The 21,630-nt window shown below is 38.7% G+C and overlaps 1 protein-coding gene across 3 annotated transcripts in view; it reads right to left on the minus strand.

The window, feature by feature from the left end:
* Window positions 1-21,294, minus strand: part of dock1 (dedicator of cytokinesis 1) — a 243,383-nt gene extending 222,089 nt beyond the window's left edge. For 2 of the 3 annotated variants that reach the window (XM_042508037.1, XM_042508035.1), the window contains exon 1: window positions 21,076-21,293. In XM_042508037.1, coding sequence (XP_042363971.1) covers window positions 21,076-21,118 — 43 coding nt within the window. In that variant the 5' untranslated portion in view covers window positions 21,119-21,293. Of the gene's footprint in view, window positions 1-21,075 lie in introns of all 3 variants that reach the window. The other variant, XM_042508036.1, reaches the window with a different exon arrangement.
* Between the last annotated feature and the right edge of the window lie 336 nt (window positions 21,295-21,630).

Below are 21,630 nucleotides of genomic sequence, written 5' to 3' on the forward strand. Positions count from 1 at the left end.
AGCGCACAGCTGATAGGTACAAGCACGGCTCAGTGTTAATGTTTTTGTTTGTCTGTTTGTTTTCACTTGGCTGATTGATCAAGTGGCAGAAAAACCTACTTGCCCAAAGTCAATTTACACTTGTCTCTAATAAAATTGTTTGCTGTTAACTGTTTTTTGGGAAATGATATGCTGTAGTAATCAGTTTTGCAAATACATGATTTTCCTTAGCATTCATGTTTCATACAAGCACTGGCGAGGCTCCAAGGAGAGGTTGTCAGCAGCCCTCTTAGCTGCCATGCAAGAGAGATGCTGTCAGCGCTTGTAAGGGTATGTTTCTGGGAAACTTGACATGCGTTAAAAAAAACTACCCCGTCTGATACGTCTTGCTCTCAAACTAGTAGCAAACTGCACAATACATAGTTAGAGTCTCACCCACATTCTCTCATAGCACCAACCTGAACTTCTGTTTCCATGATAATTGAAATGCTCGCTTGCACTGAATCTCATTAACTTAGTCTTAACCAGAGTGTCTAATTGGTGCTGCATTGTGCAACTCTTGGAGATTAATTTCTCCCATTTGTCTGCGCATTGAAATCTTCCTGGACACATGGACTGGCACCAACAGAAACAGGGCTCAACTGACATAATTCTGAGTTGGGTACAGCCCTAAAAGAAACTCTTAGTTGATATTCAAACATGTGGACAAGTCATTGTTTCGGCAATAACCTAAACTTATTCTTACATGCATGATACTTTTACAATTAGGCTTTTTATGTTTCTGTGTGTGGTAAGTCTGTCAGAGCCACAGATTCATTGTCTCAAGTAGAATGTGAACGAAGCCCATTAGCAGGGGATAATTGTATGAATGATCTCCAACAGTTCAAACACTCAGGTGTCCCCTGCAGCACAATTGTTGACAAGATAAAAGGTGAACACAAAAGGATCAGCTAAAGACTAATAAAGCTAAGAGCACTCAGGTAAAATTGCAGGCTGTGATTTAGAAGTCTTCAGATTGTTTGAAGGAGTCTGGAGATATTTCAAAGACTGGGAATTTACAATTATTCTCATTGCTTAAATTGTTTTCTATTATTAAGGAGATCATTTCAAACACTTAAAAGGAATGAAAGCCTATAAGTAAGTTATTTAAAATAGGGGTGTAAAGATCAATCGATCTGGATCGTTATACCTATTTAATCAACAACAATGTAATGTGATCGATGCAAAGTAATAAAACATCGATTTCAACAATGCAAAGTATTAAAAACATCGATTCATAACATCATCTTTAGGATGTGCCTTTATTTTGAAATTCTGGAACAGGAGGATGGCAAGTAGCCAAGAGAAAGACGATGAGGATAACGCTATTTACTTGGGAATAAGTCAGCAGTGTGAAAAAATTTGGGATTTCTGAGAAAATAAAGGTCAGAGCACATAACAGCACATACATATGAAGGACATACCTGCCTGGACGGGCATCTGCTAACCTGTTGTAGCAACATTAGCTGCTCTGTTTCAACAATATTAGACTAAAAAGACATTCATGCAGGTTGAAATTGAACCATGCTGTTCTGTCAGGAGATACAGTGACGATAATAAGTATAAATATAATAAGTATAAATACTACAGGTAAATTGGTAGCTAAACTTTGCTTGGCTAATGTATACAATGTAAAAGTGCTTCAGCTAATACTGTGTGACAGGCAAAAAAGAAATAGTTTTTTCTATGAAACTTGACTGTTATAATTGGGCCAAAGTCTTTACTTTTCTTATATGTTCTTGATAATCCATGTTTGGTGGTTGTTGGAAGAGGGTTGCCCTTAAGTTTTAGAAAAAAAATCATAATTTGGGATAAAGTAAACACTTTTCTGACTGAATGTCTTGAAGGTTAACTTATGTGTGTTAGTGGAGCTAATTTAAAGTTAAATTTTACTGCACTGTAACTGAACAGTTACAGATATTCACATTATGTATGTATTGTATGTATTGTACAGAAAGGGGAAAAGACAGCTTGTTCTGTAACAGAATGTATTGAATGGGCAGATGATATTGTTTTATATCTATCGCAGCCCCCTGAATCGAACTGAATCGAAATCGTACTGTGGCAGACTTTATGACATCTGCAATTATCGTACTGTTGTCCAAATAATTAATATAATATTGTATCATGATGAAACATGTGATTAACAACCCAAAACTAAGACACACAGTGATGTTGTCCGCTGGGGGTTTGGCTGCTTGCAATACATTTGGTGTCAGCTATGCATCATGTTCGTAGCAGGGGAAAACATGATAATTAATTTCAAGTCCCTCTCTAATAGGGTTTAATAAGAGGTTTAGGCGTTCAGACGGAAGCCCGATGGTTGTAATTTAGAGGCAAATGCAGACAGCGAACCCGGGGATTGTGAAATACCAACAAAATCACCACGTTTCTTCTTAAACCAATTATATACAACAGCCTTTTAGCTTTATCTGCAGTTGGAAAGTAGAGATAATGCTATTGTAATTAACCTGAAATTAATACGACAGCAGCTGAGCTTGGAGAGAGGAAAGCCCCAGGTCTCTCTCTTGCACTCTTGCTCACTGGTAGGACCAGATTCCTCCTCCCTCTGACTGGAAACAAGCAGGAAATGCCACTCGAGATTAATACTGTATCACAATAGATGGGACCTTTCCAGTAGGCCAGAAGGAAATACTGATGCTTTTCATGGCTACAGGAAGATTAACAATACCTCTCTTTAAAAAAAAGATAAGGTAAACAGAACAGTGTAAAAATATAATAGTGTACAACAGAGGATGTGTGTGGGTTCAGGGCATGAAGAGAGAAGAAAGGTGAAGGGAGGAGCAGGTGGAGGAAAACTACAACGTGCCAGATCTGGATGCCAACAGCAGTAATACCTTTTGGCAGAACTTCCTGCCATGCACCCAGCTCCAGCACAGGCCTCAGGGTGCAATCTAACGCAGGCCGATTCTGCCTCCGCTTCCAATGCCTCTGCAGAGCCTTTAATTGAAAATCATCTTCCCAATACAACTGGGAGGGAGAGCAGAACGTGGCTCATTACGGAGCACCGGGCGAAGCTTTTCTTTCACACAGAGTTTCTCACACAGCGGTCTCTGGTGTTATTTGTGGCTCTGCAAAGCAAACCTGTCTGCACTTTGCACAAACATCTCAAGAGCTTCAGAATAAGAAAACACTCTGTATGACACATTGATTCAACGTGCAAATAATTTATCCTGAAAATAATATCCAAGACATTTTTCCACCACAGTAAATGCATCTTTTGTTTAACAATGCGAACGGATCGCAGGGTCGTATTTATTCCATCTATACCCCGTTACACAGCATGGAGAAGTAAATTGGCAGAATCCACACAGATTAGCCTTTTGCACAGCAAGAAGTAGCTAATTATTTCCTGCCCTGTGTTACATCTCTTGTGATACGCATGCTAATGAGTGCATAATTACCTTCAAATATTTGAAGAAACTCGGCAATTGACTCAGCAAGTTTGCTTTGAAACCTCTACAGTGGCACTCTGCCAAAAATGTGGCTTCACTGACAAACATATGATGCAGCACTTGACCTTCGTCAGATGGTATTTGCCACAACTAGCAGTGCGAGTCGAGCAAAAACAGCCATATGCAACAGGAAATGCCTAGGATCTGTTCTCCGTAATGTTATTTATAATCACAAGGCTGAGCCTGTGTTCTACTGAAGCAGAAGTCACACTGACAGCAATGAGAGAGCAGCGTGGCGTCAATGCTTTGAAATGTCCTACAGAAAAGAAGAAGGTCGGGAAGATCAGTAATAATGTTGGAAAAGGTTGCCTGCAGTCACCCACTGCTTCTAACTGCCAACATCAAACTGTCAAACAGCCTTAAAAGCCATGCAGGCGTTCTTGCACAGCAAGAAACATTCAGAAGACAACTGGTGAATGAGCGCATACAGACGACACTGCAGCACCAACACAGGATCCAATTTAGCTGCAGAAGGCAATTCTTAATTTTCGTCAACTCTACCCGCTTACTTCAGATCACCTTTTAAATGTTCTGTTTAATTTCTGGAATAGATGACGGCAATTATCTCCCAGTATAATCCACTGACCCTTTCTGCCTCCCAACTAGTTTAGTCACCCAGAGAACACAAAGATCTAACAATTAATTTTGCCTCAGCTGTTGAAAATATCTACCACCCAGCTGTCCCTGTTGCAATAAAGTATTTTTTATAATAATAATAATCATAATAATAATAAAAATAACGTTATCTATATTGCACCTTTAAAAACAGAGTTTACAAAATGCTTTGACAAACAAGGCAAAGCAGAAGCAAGAAGGGTTTCTTACAGATACAATTTAACTATCAGAGCCAAACGATAATGCCAAACTACAAAGTCAGATAAAATTGAAGGTATAATTAAACATGTGATGAGGCAAAAACATATTAGAGAGAAGGCATATGATAATGAGAAGAGTCATGAGAGTCAAGTCAATGAGATAGAAACAATCAAAAAACAAAAATAAACATAACAACACATACCAATAAGAGTAAATATAATTCAAATGATATAAGCAGTAAACATGGAAATAATAGTAATGATAATAGAATCATTCACATTCAAGACAGAATAAAATAATAAATCGAAGATAAATTCAAAGACAATTTCAAATAGACGTATTAAAGTTGACTGACTTACAAAAGCAATTCTATAAAATAGGTTTTAAGAAGTGATTTAAAAAGAAGTCATTGATTCTGTAAGCCTCATCTCCTCAGGCAGATCACTCAAAAGCCGAGGGCCCTTATGGCAAAAACATGGTCACCTTTAGATTTTAGTCTTAACTTTGAAACAGTCAGATGGGCACTACTTAAAAGATCTAAGTCTGCAAACAGGCTTGTATGGGGTCAGCATTTCTGATATGTAGCTTAGAGCCAGACAAGCTTTAAAGGTGATCAATAAGATCTTGCAATCAATTCTGAAACCAACAGGAAGGTTTTATAAAAGCAAGTGTGGTGTACCTGCCATGACAACATCATCACCATGCCTTTAGAAATAAACCTATGAGCAGTGGACCATGGGTTTTCTGCAGCACCAAAGCCGGGAAGTCTGAACCTCTTCCGAATTAATGACTCTTCTTTATATTTGCTGAATTGCTCAAAACAGCTGATGGACCTTGATTCCATCTCTTTCCAAAGCAACAGTTCAGTTAAGATGCCATTATTATGCATCTGCATAAAAGCTTCAAAGAGAAAATTAAAAAAAAAAAAGTGTTTGAGGAGTAATCATTTCCTTCTTTCCTGGATTAAATTTAACAAACACCTTTACAGCCCCATCAATTGTTTCATTTAATAACTTAATTGGAGTAGCACAGGCCAGACGCAAGCTCTCGGAAACAATTTGCAGCCTGCAGCAAAACCAAACAGCACGCATCTAATGATGTATTTATAGGCTAGGTTCCTCAGTTGCCGTGTTTGCTGAGCCTTTTTTTATTTGTTTACTTTCAGTATCTCATAGGTTACGAGGCTGCTCAGAGCTAACGCTTGTGGTTTCACAAATGACTGTTGAGCGTTTCAATTGTGGGGGAGATATGTTTAACTATTGCTCCTGAAATGTGCAAAAGCATGATTGTGCTGTTCTGATCATGCAAAAGATACCTTCAATTATCATAAGTTTGGGCATAAGTCATGGTCCATACACAGTGTAAAATACAGATTACACCTACAATATAGCAATACAAAGACAGTTTTAACAGAATTAAGTGACTGACGATTATTTGGGGACTTTAAATGTGATGCATTTCACCATCAGGATTTCTTAAAATTTTCAGACTGGCCAAGACACACTTCCATCACACAGAGCATACTGGTATTCGCACCAAGCCCCACATTCAGCATCATTTGAAAACACTTCAACTTCAAGTATACTACAACCCCTAATTGACACTATCAACAAACACATGAAGCTCAAAGTCTGCAAAATGGCTTTGCATTGCACATATTATTATTGTAACAAACACTCAGTGGTCTCTATCAGCTGGACTGTATACTTGACTGTACAAAAATGCTTGTAAGTGAACAAGTTGACAGATGCATTAAACCTATTAGAGGTCGTTCAGTTTTTTTAGTTGGGTTTTTTAATTGGTTCTTCATGCATTTACATGAAGTTTGTTGCTAAAGTGAAACAGCAGTTCCAGCACTGTAAAAGCTAAATTCCTGAATCTGTGACTGGGTGAATGCTGTCACTTCCTGTTTCAAATTCTTAGTTCTCTCATGTTTTGACCTTTAACCTGAGAACTTCTTTAATCTTTATTAATTCATTTGAGTATTAATCACTTTTGACTAGCATATTCAATTCAGCAGTTAGGCTATCTAGTTTTAATGAAATCAAAGATTGCTCATCTTTGACAATAAATTGTTTTCCACTGTGTGTGGGGTCAGGAATGATTGTCTTTTCAATATTCCATTATTGGTGTTTAATCAGCCTTTAAAAACTGGTTGGTCGGTCAACCTCTACAAACTCTTGAATTTTTATGCTCAGTAGAGCTGAAACAATTGACAGAAAAATAGTATTCAACTTTGAACAAACACTAAATCAGCTCATTTTAGTCATGGCCTTATGAAATTCCACCATTTTTTTGATGTTTTATGAATCAAAAGTTATTGAGAAGGTAATGAGTAGACTAATTAAAAAAAACAATAATAGCTAGATACGCTTATCAGTTTTGTTCTAGTTGTATCAACACACACACAAGCAAATACAGATGAGGGGGTTCAGTGTTAAAAGTTAGGAAGAAAATGTGATGACCAGATAAGAATTCATTGCATGTCTCCACAATCTCTGTCTTCTTTTTTAAAACAAAAGGGACACTGAGGTGTCAGCTACGGCAGAGAGACGACTTCATCTAAATCCCTAAAGGTTGATCACAGAGTAGAGCTGCCACTCACTGAAATCTAAAACTGCCTCAGGGGCCCACCAACATCTGAGCTGCATCGCTCTGACTTTATCAAGTATTTAGCCAGACACACACAAACACACACTCACACAAACACACACATAAACACACAAAAGGCCATTTCATCAAATGCCAGGCGTACTGAAAGGCTGTCTCTTGCTGCACGTGGCAATCCCGAGCCTGTGCGCAACCACAATCAATGACTGACACCTCCATTACAAGTCCCCAAACAACCCCAGGGACATTTGAAAGGTGACAAATGCAACATTAATATGGGCTGCAGCTGATATTAATGTTGACATTTTTATAACCTGAATGGCCTCATAGTTGTTAAACCCAATGATTTCTGCCATGCATAAATCTCAGCATGTGGGATTACAAGACTCAAAACCAATACAGTATAATGACTGGAAAAAACATAACTCTAGGGAAGTTTACTTCGGCAAAATAAGTATATTCAGTGGAGAATGTCTTTCAGCTTATGGGACTTTAATAACAGCTTGCACATTGATGCCGTCAGCGCTCATCTTTAAGCTATGCATACACCCCGAGTCATACCTGCCAACAGCTCACAGCTAGACTCTGTCTTCTGAGGTACTTGGGAAGTGATTCTACCCAGGGAGCTGGTCCTTTTAGCCCATGTTGACCCACAGAAACAGACAGGTCGTCCGGTGTCAGCTCACCCACTGGCAGCTTGGCACAGCCTCAGCTCAGCTGCAAGCTCATCATCACTCTGGTAGAATAAAGCCTCAACCAGAGTGGTCAGCTAGATGTTGTTAAGAATACTAAATACAGACTGAGTTTAGAGCCTTATATTCATTGCCAATTCTTTTCACTGTTTTTTATTCCAAGACATTTAAATTGGTTTCCACAAAGCAAATGCGCTGCTTGTTCTTTCTTAATACAGTCTACTCTGAAGAAAACACTAATCTAAGGAAATACATGCTTCTTGATGTTTATGGCTGAATATGTTAAAAGTACAACTCACGTTTCAAAATACACTGAATAAAAGTATAACGCAACACTCAACGTTTAGTCGCATGTTTATTTGAATCTGTCAGGGAGCACTTCTCCTTTTCCAAGATAATTGGGCCACCTGACAGGTGTGGCGTATCAAGATGCTAAATTGAACAGCACCATTATTTCACAGGTGTGTCTGGGATGGTCACAATAGAGGCCTAATCTAAAATGTGCATTTTGATCTCACAACACAATGCCACAGGTGTAGCAACTTTTGGGTGAGCCTGCTATTGGCATGCGGACCGCAAGAGTGTTCATTTCACGTCATTTTCAAAAATTTGGCAGTACATCCAACCGTCCTCACAACCACAGACCACGTGTAACCATGCCAGCCCAGCACCTCTGAAACCATCTGAGACCAGCAACTATAAAAGCTAATGCAACAGTTTGTTTACACAACCATAGAATTTCTGCACAAACTGGTCTCAGGCGATCTTATGAGTAAGAAAGGTGAATGTGGATTTCCTCGGCTGGCTACTGCCAAACTCTCAGAAACTATACTGAAGACAGCTTAATCCTCTTTCCCACCAAAATTAGCTTATACACACAGGTTTTTCAAGAACAAGTAAACCTGCTAAAAATAGGCTATAGACTGCATTCTCACTGACAGTGGCAGACCTGAGTACATAGCTCTGCAGCCAGGCAGCAGACAAGTCTGTCTGTGTGCCTCTGTGTGTGTGTGTGTGTGTGTGTGTGTGTGTGTTCGTGCAACGTCATGGACAGACCAGCGAACAGGTAAAAAGTGGACAGAAGCAGAGACAGAGGTCTGTGAAAGCTTAACAGTGGTTCCTTCTCGCTATCTCTTACTTATTCAGTCTCTCTTTCAAACTCAATGCAGACTAATTTGGATCAATGTTTGAGCACTGCTCAGGTGGAGATGGACAGTAATTAGTGATGGGGTGTCACTGCATCTCACCGGTTAAGGAGCTGAAATTAGTGCAATCATTTGGGTGGTGTTGTTTTTCCATCAATGCCAATCACAGCCGGAGACAATAAATACCCGGGTCTACTGCAGAGTCATTTGATCCAGGTGTGGATTGCATTAAAAACCTGGATGTTAGCTGTTTTTTTGTGCATTTGGAACTAAGCTTTATGGTAGAGAAATGAACACTCAGTGCACCGGCAACAGTTGCCACATCTGTTACATTGCATTGTGTCATAAACTGCACATTTTAGAGTAACCTTTAATTGTGACCATCCCAAGACACACCTGTGTAATAATGATGCCATTTAATCAGCATGTTTATACACAGCACCTGTCAGGTGGATGTATTATGTTGGAGAAGTTCTCAGTGATACAGATTTAAACAAACTTATCAACAAAATTTATCAAGAAATTAGTCTTTTGTGTACACAGACAAATTAGGCAAGAAAACATTTATAGTAATCCACAGGTAGGATACAGCAAAAACAATTACTTTAAGCATGGTCATTGGTCAGGCCATCATAGTTTAAGTCATTACAAGACGAGATCCTTTAGGATTAGGGTGGCTTCTGTGCCATTTGTTAAACTCTCCTCACACATGGTGGCAACCCTGACTGACTGATCACTACTCATTCCTTTATATTAAATTCTAATAACAGTGCTCAAATAACTGTGGCTAAAAATGACATTGTTCCTATGCCAACCTAATAAAGTCATTTTTTAAAACTTTGTCTTAGAGGAAAAGTGCTTTGTCTTAATAATCCACAGCGAATTGCATTTGGTTCAATTCTGGTGATCATTTTAGATGAAAGTCTAAAGATGTTAAACTAAGCTGAAGTCAATGAGTATGAGTCAACGACTTCATACAACCATGTTAAGTGCCTGCCTGATACAATATGGTAGTTGAAAGGCTCTTATGTATTAATTTCAACCAGCTGAATTTGAATTATGTAATAACACACGTCTACATCAGTGACCTTTGTTTCACATTGACGTGTTACACATCATTAGCCATCTGTCAAGCTGGCAAAAGCAGCACAGCAGGACTCCTTTCCCACAATGCACAAGCTGCTTGGCATGTCCGCAATCAATACTCAGGGCACTGGAGACCGCCTGCCTGTGTAGCAGAGCAACAGGAACGACCCACATCAATCACTCAACCATACGGCGTCATCATACATGATCAACCCACGTGTGTGTGTGTGTGTGTGTGTGTGTGTGTGTGTGTGTCCTTTCGTCTTCATGTCTCTGTGCCTTTGACAAACTGCTAAGGAACATCACGGTCCATTGTGATTGTAATGGAGGTCCAAGCACACTCTCGCCTACATGAGTCACCTTTCACTACAAAGATGCTCTGTGAAGTCGCATTATGTCACTGTCTGCCACCATCACCAACAAAAACCAACTACATATAAGTTACTGAGCAACCATGAGTCTTTTAATAGTTCAGCATCAGGAAGTGAAATCAGTTTTCTTGACAGTCAGAGACTGCACTAATTTACAGACAGTAAGAAAAGGTTTGCTCTTAAAGGGACAGATCACGACAAAATAAAATTTTAAAAAAAGTTCTCTTACCTTATGTGCTATTTATCTATCTAGATTGCTATGGTGTAAGTTACAGAGTGTAGGAGATATCGGTCATAACAATATCTGCTCTCTTTTAAATAGACTAAACTGGATGGCACTCCGCTTGTGGTGCTCAAAGTAACCGGGACATGATTCCTTGAAGGAGACTGTTGAGTTGAGGACAATTAGTTTTTTCTCATGCATATAATTTTTAAAGTTTATGGCTCAGTGGGATGTTCAGTGTGTAAACCAATTAATGGAACTAACGTCACATTGCAAATGTGCAACATTTTTGGCCGACACTAGATAACAACAAAAACCAAAGACTGTTGTATTAACTTTCTGTGAACTTTAAATTCACCACTTCTCAGAATAGAGAAGAAAATGTTATCTCAGAGCCTTATGGTGCCGTCTCTCTCTCCCTCCGTGCCGCTGCCTGTATGTCCGCAGCTGCTTAAAACAGAGTATCCTGACAATCAAGAGCACTCACTCCACAGCAAAATCAGGAGACCATAACAAAAAAAACGACTGTTTGACTTGACGCAATTTCAGTCCACTGGGGGGTCTGACTGCTGATTCATATCTAGATTCATATATCATATCTTCAACTGTCAAGGGGAAGCCCTAAAAATATGTACATTTGATTTGAAGGTGAACTTCAAATCATTCCTTCATTTCTACAGGTGTAACCGACATATTTCTGTATCCTATAATACAGAGAAACATCTTGCTAAATCAACATTAAGGCTTCATACCAATGATGACATATATCAGCAACAACTAGACAAGTAAAAACAAAAACAGCTGACATTAAGAATGAGCACCAAAAGTCCTTACAAAGAGTACAAATGATGACTTCACAGGATGTTGACTCATTTGTGATTCATGGCATTAAAATTTAATAGCTCTCCAGATTTATTCAACTGTCACTGAAGCAGCTCCACATTTTGTTGTCAAACCGTTAAACATTCTTGCTTTGTAAAAACTATGGTCACAGCAAAGAGACGGATCAAATTTTCACCTGTGTAAGTCCGAGGTTAACTTGTTCACAACCGCTTTCCCCCCTTCTCGCCTCAACCTTTTGGATGACAGTGACACTTGAAACAAGATGTAGAAGTGTTCCAGCTTTGTCTCAGTGGTGAGCCAAAAAGGAATAGTGTGGAACCACTTAGCTATGCACTGATTAAATAGGCCAGCTGTCATTTGTCTTAGCCACCATCTCACAGCAAGCCATTGGGAGCTGTACTATTAGAATTGCCTCACCAAGCAGCGTGGCCCATAGTTAATATATAATTCCCTTTCAGAATGAATAATAGCAAAGTCATACTGACCTCCAAAGAGAGAAGGATGACGGCCAAAGTTTTGACTAAGACTAAGAGACAGTGTCTAATGAATACAAAGGCAATGCGAGTTTCAAAATAATTTTTGTGTTGTTTGTCCATATTACCACTTTATATTCCTAAGATGACCATGAGCCTAAAAGTTGACCACCCTTTTGGCATGCAGTTTAATATCAATGCATGATTAGTCAGCAATAAACTTTTTGGTCTAAGATTAGGGTTTTGAACACATTTATTCATTTGTGGTGGCTCACCATGATTAAAACATCTGATGCCACACACTGATTTTGGATTTTTGGAGCTGCACCGTTTATTAGGAGAGTTACTCGAATAAATATATATAAAATGAAGCAGCAGAACGCCAGGCGCAGTGGAAGTGAAACTAAATCGGTACATGTACTCTAAAGGTCTGCAGCAGTTGCTCCTCTCATCCATAGATATGATCAGCTCTAACTGGATCGACAGATCAATCATCCCCCCCGGGACTCAAACTCCAAAAACTGCTGCTGAGGAAAAAAAAAAAAACTCAATAGGAAGTCAATACAGAAGTTCTTCTGTATATTTATGTAAAGGCAACAACAGAGAGTTTGATGATTTTTCTAATTTTAACTTTGAATTTATGGTTTTGTAGGCTATTTGAAGCCTGGTAGTTAATTAATACATTTGAAATTGCACTTCTCATTGTTGCTAGCCAATTTACATTCCTATTCTTACAACAGATGTTTGATGAGTACACAAGTATTCTAAATGTATTTATTGTGAGTACTTGAATATTAATTACTTTAAATGCCCATCCCCACTTACAACATACCATTACTACAGAGATGCTCCGGCCTACATATCATATTCCAGACATAAGGGAACACACTTGTTTGGTACAAACTGCAGCAAAAATCGCATAATCATTTTTATATTTTTTTCAGTTGAATTAAATGCAAAAATTATTAAAACTGGGACTCAAATCACAATTAAAGTATCTGCTGAAATAATTGCAATATGATTTTCTTCATATCTTGCAGCCCTATAAGGTATGAATCATCAGGTTTAGCACACAGGTAGCTCAAATTGTGATGTAATTGGCACCAAACATGTGACAGTGAATATAAATTAGTCACAAAGTTGTACTTATGTTTATACAAAGCATGATAACAGAGAGGGTTTTTTGTTTACAGATCAGCAGGACAGCTCAATAAATGCAGCACAGTGACATTAAAAGGGGATAAAAACAACTAGAGCAGGATGAGTTCCCAGGTGGAGGCTGCATGCAGCATCCTGCACGCCGACAAAAACAAATAATCCAACGGCATGATGCACAAACTCATAAAAGTGGAAATAACTATGTTAGCTTAGCTTTCAGGCTCCAGGTGATCGCTCAAGAGAGTCTCAGTCAGCAGCACTTAATAAAAACACTTTCTAACCACACACATAATGGTTATCACACCAAAGGAAGGACGATGACACAAAAAAAGCTAAGATTTCACACTCTGTGCAGCCTTTCACTTGCTATTGCAAAAGACGAGCAATTTCTGTTTGTGCTGTTTTATTTATGAGCAAAGGTGGCTGATCATTAACACGACCTGGTTGTAACACAGACCAAACAAACAAAAATGAAACCCCTGGCTTCCCTCCTGACAAGAAAAAAAATACCCCCCTCCTCTGCTCGTCTCCACAGCATCTCCTTCCTTCTCCTGGCTCCTTCCTATTAATCAGCTGCTTTGTTTCACTCCGGTAAAAGCTCTCTGTCTCTGATTTTGTCAGTTCAGCTTTTTTTCCCCAGACAAAGTTTAAGTGTAGGCAGAGAGAAATCAGGTGCCTTCTTCTAAAAACTCAGCTGTGTAGTTAATATTGTTGAACGCTTTGTTATGTCAGAATTAATAGCTGCAATATCTGGCAGAGAGAACTGCTCTGACAAGAGCCACACTTTTTCCTCTTTTCATATTTATTGTGCCGTACGTGAGACGAGGCGTTTTCTGAATGAAATGTAATGAAAATAACTCCGAGCACATGAAACCAAGAAGCAAACTGATAAAAGGGAATGACACAAATTTCACTCCAACACCAAATAGCTTCAGCTTACACCAAATAAGAAAATACAAGGTAGGGAGTTTCATGGGCAGAATTTATGAAGTAACGGAGACTGCTTTTTAATTGCAACCATATTTGTTAGCTTACTGCACTTTGTGGGTGGGAGATAGTTTTCTTGGGTGCAGGGCGGGGGCTTTCACAAATTACTCACGGCCTCAGCAGAGAGACGAAAGCGACTGCGTCTCTATTTTCTGCTCCCAATGTGTCACTCACCACTAACCTGTTCCAAATGAGAGCTGTCTAGAGTTGTCAGTCCTGTTGGCCTTCAGTCTGCCTGCCACACACCAGTTTAAAAATATGAATCACAGCCACACCAGAGCGTGTGACGTTTAGAGCTCAGTGTGTACGTGTGTGTGTCCAAGTGTCGTCTTAGATAAGCTCCCACTCTGTGATCTGACCTACAGGAAGTAGCTTTTTCCTTACTGTCCAAACTAACTGTAACCGGAAAAAGACTAAAAATATTTTGTACAATCATGGCAATTTTTTTAACATTCTGAGCTGGTATTATGTTAGATTACTTAAAGCTAAATTACAAAGTGAAAGGCACTGAGAGGTGGAAAACATTTCTCATGACAGCTCACAAGGGTAATTTGTGCCAAAGTCTTAACAGCGACATGTAGATACAGTAAATAGTCCTGTTGCTTAGTGTTCCCTGGTTTGCTTTCTAGAACCACAACCCTCTGAAGTCTCTCTTAAGGAACAGCAACATCCTGATGAAACAGAATTAATGAGACAACACTTGAAATTAGCATCAAAAAGTATTTCTGGTTAATTCATCACTGAGCCGGGAGACAGCTAAAAAACATTTCCCCGAGGCCCTGTTAAATCACTTTTGAGATGCCACAAGAATAACTAGGCTTCAAAACTCCTGATCCCTTTGATTTATGCCGGGCTGCTTGGCATTTGACAAGAAAAGAGCAGTGTAATGAAATTAGTTCAAGGTCAAGAGAGATATGATTGTAACATTTCTTTGACGAATGGATCGCCATTCTCCTCTTTTAAGATATGAATAGGGGTCAAAGAATGAAGTTAGGCCTCAAGTCCAAAACCTCAACTTCCATTTCAAGTTGGCCAATAATACTTTCTGTGTGTGACTGCCTCATGAATGCTGATGATTTCTGTCGATTCAACAGATCAGCTGAGTTAAATGAGCTGATAGGCAGCATTCTGAAAATGCCAGTAGAGCTGAAGACAATGTTGGATTAGGAGGTGGAGCTAAAGCCTCAGGGTAACAATTATCCTGAGAAACAATGTAAAAAGCAATAAAGTCAGTTGCCTTTGGTGGGGTGAGGAGGATTCTTGAGCATTAAGAACATGAGTCCCCAAAATCAAGTCAAGGTGCCCACATAGCAAACCTTGTTCTATGGGTAGTAAGCGGATTTCCATTAACCCTCAAATTGTTCTGCCATCCTATTTTGTTGAACTTGTAGCATTTCTCACATTGCTAGAAAGGTGTGTTTTTCTGATGCAGTGGAAGAGCCCTTCCCCCCTTTTCTCATACTTCCTGGAAAAAGGAAGCTCTGTCATTTATGAAATTAGAGAAAAAATTAAACACTGTCTTCATGGCATAAACTTAAAATTCTCTAAAATATGGCTGTCCCTTAAGCTGGATGTTGTTATATATTAATGAATTTTCATTACCGTTGCATTTATGTGCAAGTTAGAGTTTATTACTGAGATGGGGCTCATTTTGGCTACTTTATATACACATGGATAGTGTATAACAATACACCAAATTTTACAAAATGGTCATGTTTAGAAAGAAAAGTCTCTCCTGGCAAAGTAAGATGTATTGTGAGGAAGCACACTGCATACAAAAAATGGCAAAAATAGTCCCCTTAGTCTGACATTATGAGCTACTATCTTGTAGTTACAAAAAAGATCTCATAATTAGGAGATCGAGCTCTAATAAATAGGATCTAGTAATTGGCTAACTTTGGCTACGAGATAGTGGCCACTAATGGCAATATCACATTTAATCTGCCTATATTTCCTTTTCTTTATGAGACAGCGGGAAATTTAAATGCTACTTAACGTGGACGCCATACATATTAGTATGTCAACACTGCACAGGCATCTCAGTCATTGGGATTGTTCATGTGGAAAGCCCAGTCTGACCTGCTGGAAGTTGCATTCTTCATGCTGAAGTAGTTGAACCGCTACGAAATGCTTTCATTATAAGATCTTTTCTTATAATTAATAGATTATATTTCTTTTAATTATGAGAATAAGTGACATTTTTCTTCTTTGAATGTAATTGGTTTCTGAACTACTTTAACTCTAACTGTAGAAGAAGTTAAAAGTTAAGTTAAAAGTGTATTAGCTTGTGAGGGCCCTGACACTCCACGGCAACGGTCTGCAGTTGGTCAATGTTGGGCTGTAAGTGAGTGATTTTAGCATGTGGCTGCAGTCTTTGAGGCGCGTTCAGGTGCAACCCTACACAGGCCTTGTGAGGCGACACAACAGCAGACCTTTGTTGCCACTAATTATTTGATATCGGTTTGGTGTGTCTAAGAAATGTATGGCCTTAGAAATGTAATCAAGTACAAGTATTAAGAAGCACAAAAAGGAAATACTCATGTAAAGTACAAGAAAACTCTGCAGGACCTTTCTTATACGTACATAAATGTACATTCCACTATTGCTGCTGTATATTTACATATTTGTTTAAGGGCACTTTTCACTTTTCCGGTTGTTATACATCACAACAGTTGAGGCATGGCAGTGTTAACAAAATCAAAAATGATATTTCTAGGGCTGATGCAAATGCTTTGAAGCTATGATTGTTGCCATGGTTATCAATGTCCAAATCAGTACTCTACTGCTCCATTTTTCTTTTGCCATTACCCTAAAAATCCCAAATTGCCAAGATATTAGGAAACAGAAATTCACTTATTTATTCTGCATCAACATCAATTATTATTTATTCTCAGATAAACTCATTTAAACTTATTGATAAAGCTAATTTTGTGACTCAGACAGTTTAACTACTGTGAAAGGTTTACAGATCCACTAGTAAGATGTCGAAACATCAGGCGTCTGGAATAGTTTCAAAATTTACAATGATGACACCCAAAAAGTCAAGTGCCAGATACACCAAAGCAAAGTGACATATGTGATCCTCCCCCAAAGAAGTTTTGATTAATGGTATTCAGGACAGCCCTACATATTCCTGAAATAATACTTTGATATTTGGTCAGACAGGTAGAGCCATGAAATGTTTGTTTTACCCAGGGAGAAGAGCTCAACAATTAAGCCCAACAGCCATAAAATAATACAACTTGTAACACCAGAAAATACACATTTACATCATAAGTAGTTCTTTTTGATTTTTCAACCATTTTAATGATTAATAGAACTTCTTCATTGTGAGGATTTTCTGTTTTGTATCAGTGTTAAACAAAACTGTGCTTTTATCAGTACTTTCTGAAAGACTAAATAATGAATAATTAATTGAAAAATAACTGATTGGTTCAATGGTAATAAAAATAATCCATAGTTGCAACCCTAATCATGATGTTACCATAAAATCAAAGCTGTTTGTCTTAAGTCAAAAAAATTATAATAAACAAATACACTACCCAGTGCTGACTACACCCTTCTTTTGGGTTCACTGAAGAGCTCATCTGATGTTGCTGAAGCTAATGAGCTGGTGCGGTCTTTTGCTGCCACACAGAAGAGCATAAAAAAAAACAGAAAAGAAAAAGACGAGAAAACTAAAACCATAAATATTTCATTGAGTTATGTTTTTTTTTTCTCAGTTATTACTTTGACACAAATCTAACATGGTTTAATTCCCAATATTGGATATTGTGCATGAGCTAGCTGTTGTGCAAGGCCATGCTTCCACAATCATATTGTAATGTAAATCTGCTGGTATGATAACAAAGCCCTTTATTATCACGGCTATGCTCCATGTAAGAAGACAGTAGCGTGTATTATTAATACTGCTGTGAAAAGACTAAAGGAGAGGATCTTTCTGCATCCACTAATAAAGCCATGGAGCCATTATGAAAGTAGTAAATGGTATGACAAAAGTTTTGCTGAAACAGAAATAGGTCCACAGTGAGTACTGCCTGCATAAGAGGTCTCACAGAGTGCTCATTAGTGCTACTTGGTCAACACATGAAGTATTAAAAGTGCAATAGCTGTGCACCCTATCAATCCTCTGCAGCAGTGATGGGGCCGCTGCCTCTCTTTCGACTAATGACTCATCCGCTCTGGCGTTCAGTCGACCCCGTGAGAATTTTGAGAAGATTTTTGAAGGCCTTCCACTTTGAAGATCTCATGGATATTTGAGAATATACCCTGGCAATCATTAGCATCAGAATAGCATAATTTTCATACGAACTACAGCCAACCATAACGTGACCACAGGCTCATATAGCTGACTGGCCTGGAAACAACAGAGCTCATTTGTAAGCTTAAGTCTGAGACGCCAATCAGAGCTTTGGTGTAACCTGCTGAACTCATCCATCAATCAGCAGTGCTCATACAGGTGCAAGTCCCTCAGTAATGGACACAGCTAAAAGGGGATTGAGTATGCATGCAGCGGGGTACATCGCACACATTAAAAATAACAATCCATTGTCGTGAAACCTGATTCTTCTGGAAAAAAATAATGTGACTTGTGCTGACTGAACAGGATCAGGATGTTCCAGGGGATCCCCAGAAAAATCAGGATTAGTTCCATTACACTATTATTTTAGGCACTCAAGCACAGCACAGCGAGCCTGTTTATCCATGACTATGTTACTCTCATATTTCAAACAGTCCATCAAAGTTAAAGAGACAGTTCACCCCAAATCTAAAATACATAATTTTCTCTTAACCGTTGTGCTATTTATCAATCTAGATTATTTTGGTGTGAGTTGCAGAGTGTTGGAGTTATCTGCCGTGGAGATGTCTGCCTTCTCTCCATTATAATTGAACTAGATGTCACTCAGCTTGTGCTGCTCAAAGTGTCAAAAAATATACATTTGAAAAATTCATCAGCAATGTCTCTTTCCAGAAATCATGACCCAAACACTCATTATAGTCCACAGACCTTCTCTCCTCATAAATACATCTGCCAACTTTATCAACTTGCAGAGGAAAGCATGCATGTATAACCACGTTCTAGGGAAGGCTGCGATCACGTGGCCTATGCGTTGAAGGGAGTAATGAAAATAGTTGTGTAAAGAGCACAGGTTTTATTTTAGCAGGCAGGTTGATTTAGTGGATGGGTCAAACAACACAGGACTTTCCCCCAGGAGACGGGTGACATCGCTGTTGAGTTTTTCAAATGTATTTTTTTTGGTCACTTTGAGCACCACAAACCGAGTGCCATCTAGTTCCATTAAATTGGAGACAAGGTTGGAGACAAGGCAGACATCTCTACGATCGATATCTCCAACTCTGTAAGTCATAGCAAAACAATATAGATTGATAAATAAAACTAAAGGTAAGAAAAAAACTTTTTTTTTTTAGACTTTGGGGTAAAGTGCCCCTTTAAATAGCTCTTAACCAATATAAAATGCTTTAAACATTTCTGGCTATCATGTCTTTATCAGTTTGGTTTACAAGGTTGTTTCTAGTTTCTTTAGCTATATACAATCCATCAGTTCTCACAAGAGAAATAACAACACTCTTACTGTAATCACAAACATGTGTATCATCTGTTATGGAAATGTATTCAAAAATTACATCTAACGCCAAGAGTGCCAACAGATTTTATGGTCCCTGGGGCCAAAATTTAAATAAATGAAACCTTGTGGGTTGATGCAAAAAATTTATATCAAGTTCCTTGAAAGATAAGGTTTCTCGGTGCCTGCAGTCATGATGCAAAAGCATGTGCTATAACTGTATTGTACAAGCTGACAGTGAGATGAGTGATTAAAACATAAATAGCCTAAACATAAATATTCATGTTTGCAATGGCATACAGAGCACATTGTTGGCCTGTCAGTGTTTTTGTTATTGAATCTTTTAAGTAAAGATACTCCTGATCAAATATTGCTCAAATACAAGTGAAAGTTGCTTTCATCTTTCATGATTTCAAACAATTATGCTGCTACAGCAAGCTTAACACCGACTGATAGGGACGGGGATGGTTGCAACACCTTTAAAAAAAAAAAAAAAAAAGAAACTAAACCCAATGACAACTAAACAAATTTTCTCAATCTTACTACTTTTCTCAGCATGCCAGGAGAGTTGGTGAAAAAAAAAATAGCAGTGTGCTTGAAGCAGGGAAAGTATGGTCTGTCCCCAAAATATCATGTGCTCTACCATGTGACATTGAGAAAATAAAAATAAAATAATAATAAAGTAATGTATCTATCTCTCCCCTTTCACTCTTAAAAAAGCTGTCCTGTCTATTAAAAGGAAAAAAACACAAATATTATTTTTTCAAAATAAAATCAATGCAAAACAACAACAACAACAATAATAATAATAATAATAATAATAATAAACATACAAATGAATAAAATATAAAATAAAATAATAATAATAAGGAATTACGTGATATAAGTTTTTTTAGTTGCTATTTGTAGTCAAGAAATAAGGGTACTTTGGGCCAAAGTTCGAGAGCTCTAACACAAAAATTCTGTTATAGGCGCTGAGACAAAAAGTGTTACAATCACCCCCAGTCTCCCCTACTGTCCACCAAGCTACAGTTGCTATAAGTGATGATATACTGTATGTTGAGTGTTGAATAATCGCCTACAGGAGAAAGTGGCAGCTGAACGGGACAGTGTTCTCAGGCCAGGGCGCCTAGTTTCAAAGTATTTTGAGGAAGTGGCAAAACCAACCACAAAACACAGACTTTCCCAGTGTGTAAAACGTGACGGCATACAAACACAACTCACAAAATACACAGTTACAAGTTGAAAGTAGCCTGTAACTAGTTAGTTTGCAGCGGAGGCCCCATAACACAGGAAACAGCGCTACAACTAGGCGCGCCTCTAACAATTCCCAATCCACACACAGTCCTCTTCCTCACAATAGACACACATTCCTTGTTTTGCGTTTCATGCAAAACTAGCTGGCAAATCCCCGACACGTGAGATTTGCATTCACACAGTTAAGGCAGATTTGACGCTTGAAAACAAACCCCACACGAGAAACGAAACAGCCGGTCGTTTTCTAACCACAATCCTTCCTAAAAACTTGTGCAAATCTGAGAGCAGAGAGCTAGGACGAGCTAGCGATGGAGCATGCAAGTTTTCTTACGTACCAACACCATACTTTTCCTTTTTAGTGGGCACCCAGCGAGACATTCTCAGTGTCGAGGCTTCCCCGAGTTGTCGTGTATCCGGTTAGATAAAGGTCCAGATGTGACCTCTGGTTGGTAATGTGGACTTTTTTCAGTTTTCTCTGAGCTTTGGGAAGCCACTCCGAGCAGCCATTTTCCACCAGTGACAGGACGCTCCGCAAGGGGGAGGAAGGGAACACAACTTTTTCAGCCTGTAGGCGTTCAGACAGTGGGAGTCCTGCTGAACTCACACTGCTGTTTATACTGAGCCGGAAACTGCTACAGGACCGATGCAAAGTGTTATATGCATGATGTCTTGACTCTACATGCATCTGCTGGAGCATATCTTTATAAATATGAAATTAAAGGGTGAAAAATAAAACGTAAAATTAAATCACTGGAAATCACATCCACGGATACCAGCGTTTCCAATCTGAGGGACTGGGCCCCTGAAGGGGTCACAAGATAAAATGTAAGGGTCGAATTTTTTTTTCACACCCTCTGATATTTGATTTTTTTTTTTTCATGCTTATTTGA

The sequence above is a fragment of the Plectropomus leopardus genome, chromosome 19 (genome assembly GCF_008729295.1).
Source record: "Plectropomus leopardus isolate mb chromosome 19, YSFRI_Pleo_2.0, whole genome shotgun sequence".
Lineage (NCBI taxonomy): Eukaryota > Metazoa > Chordata > Actinopteri > Perciformes > Serranidae > Plectropomus > Plectropomus leopardus.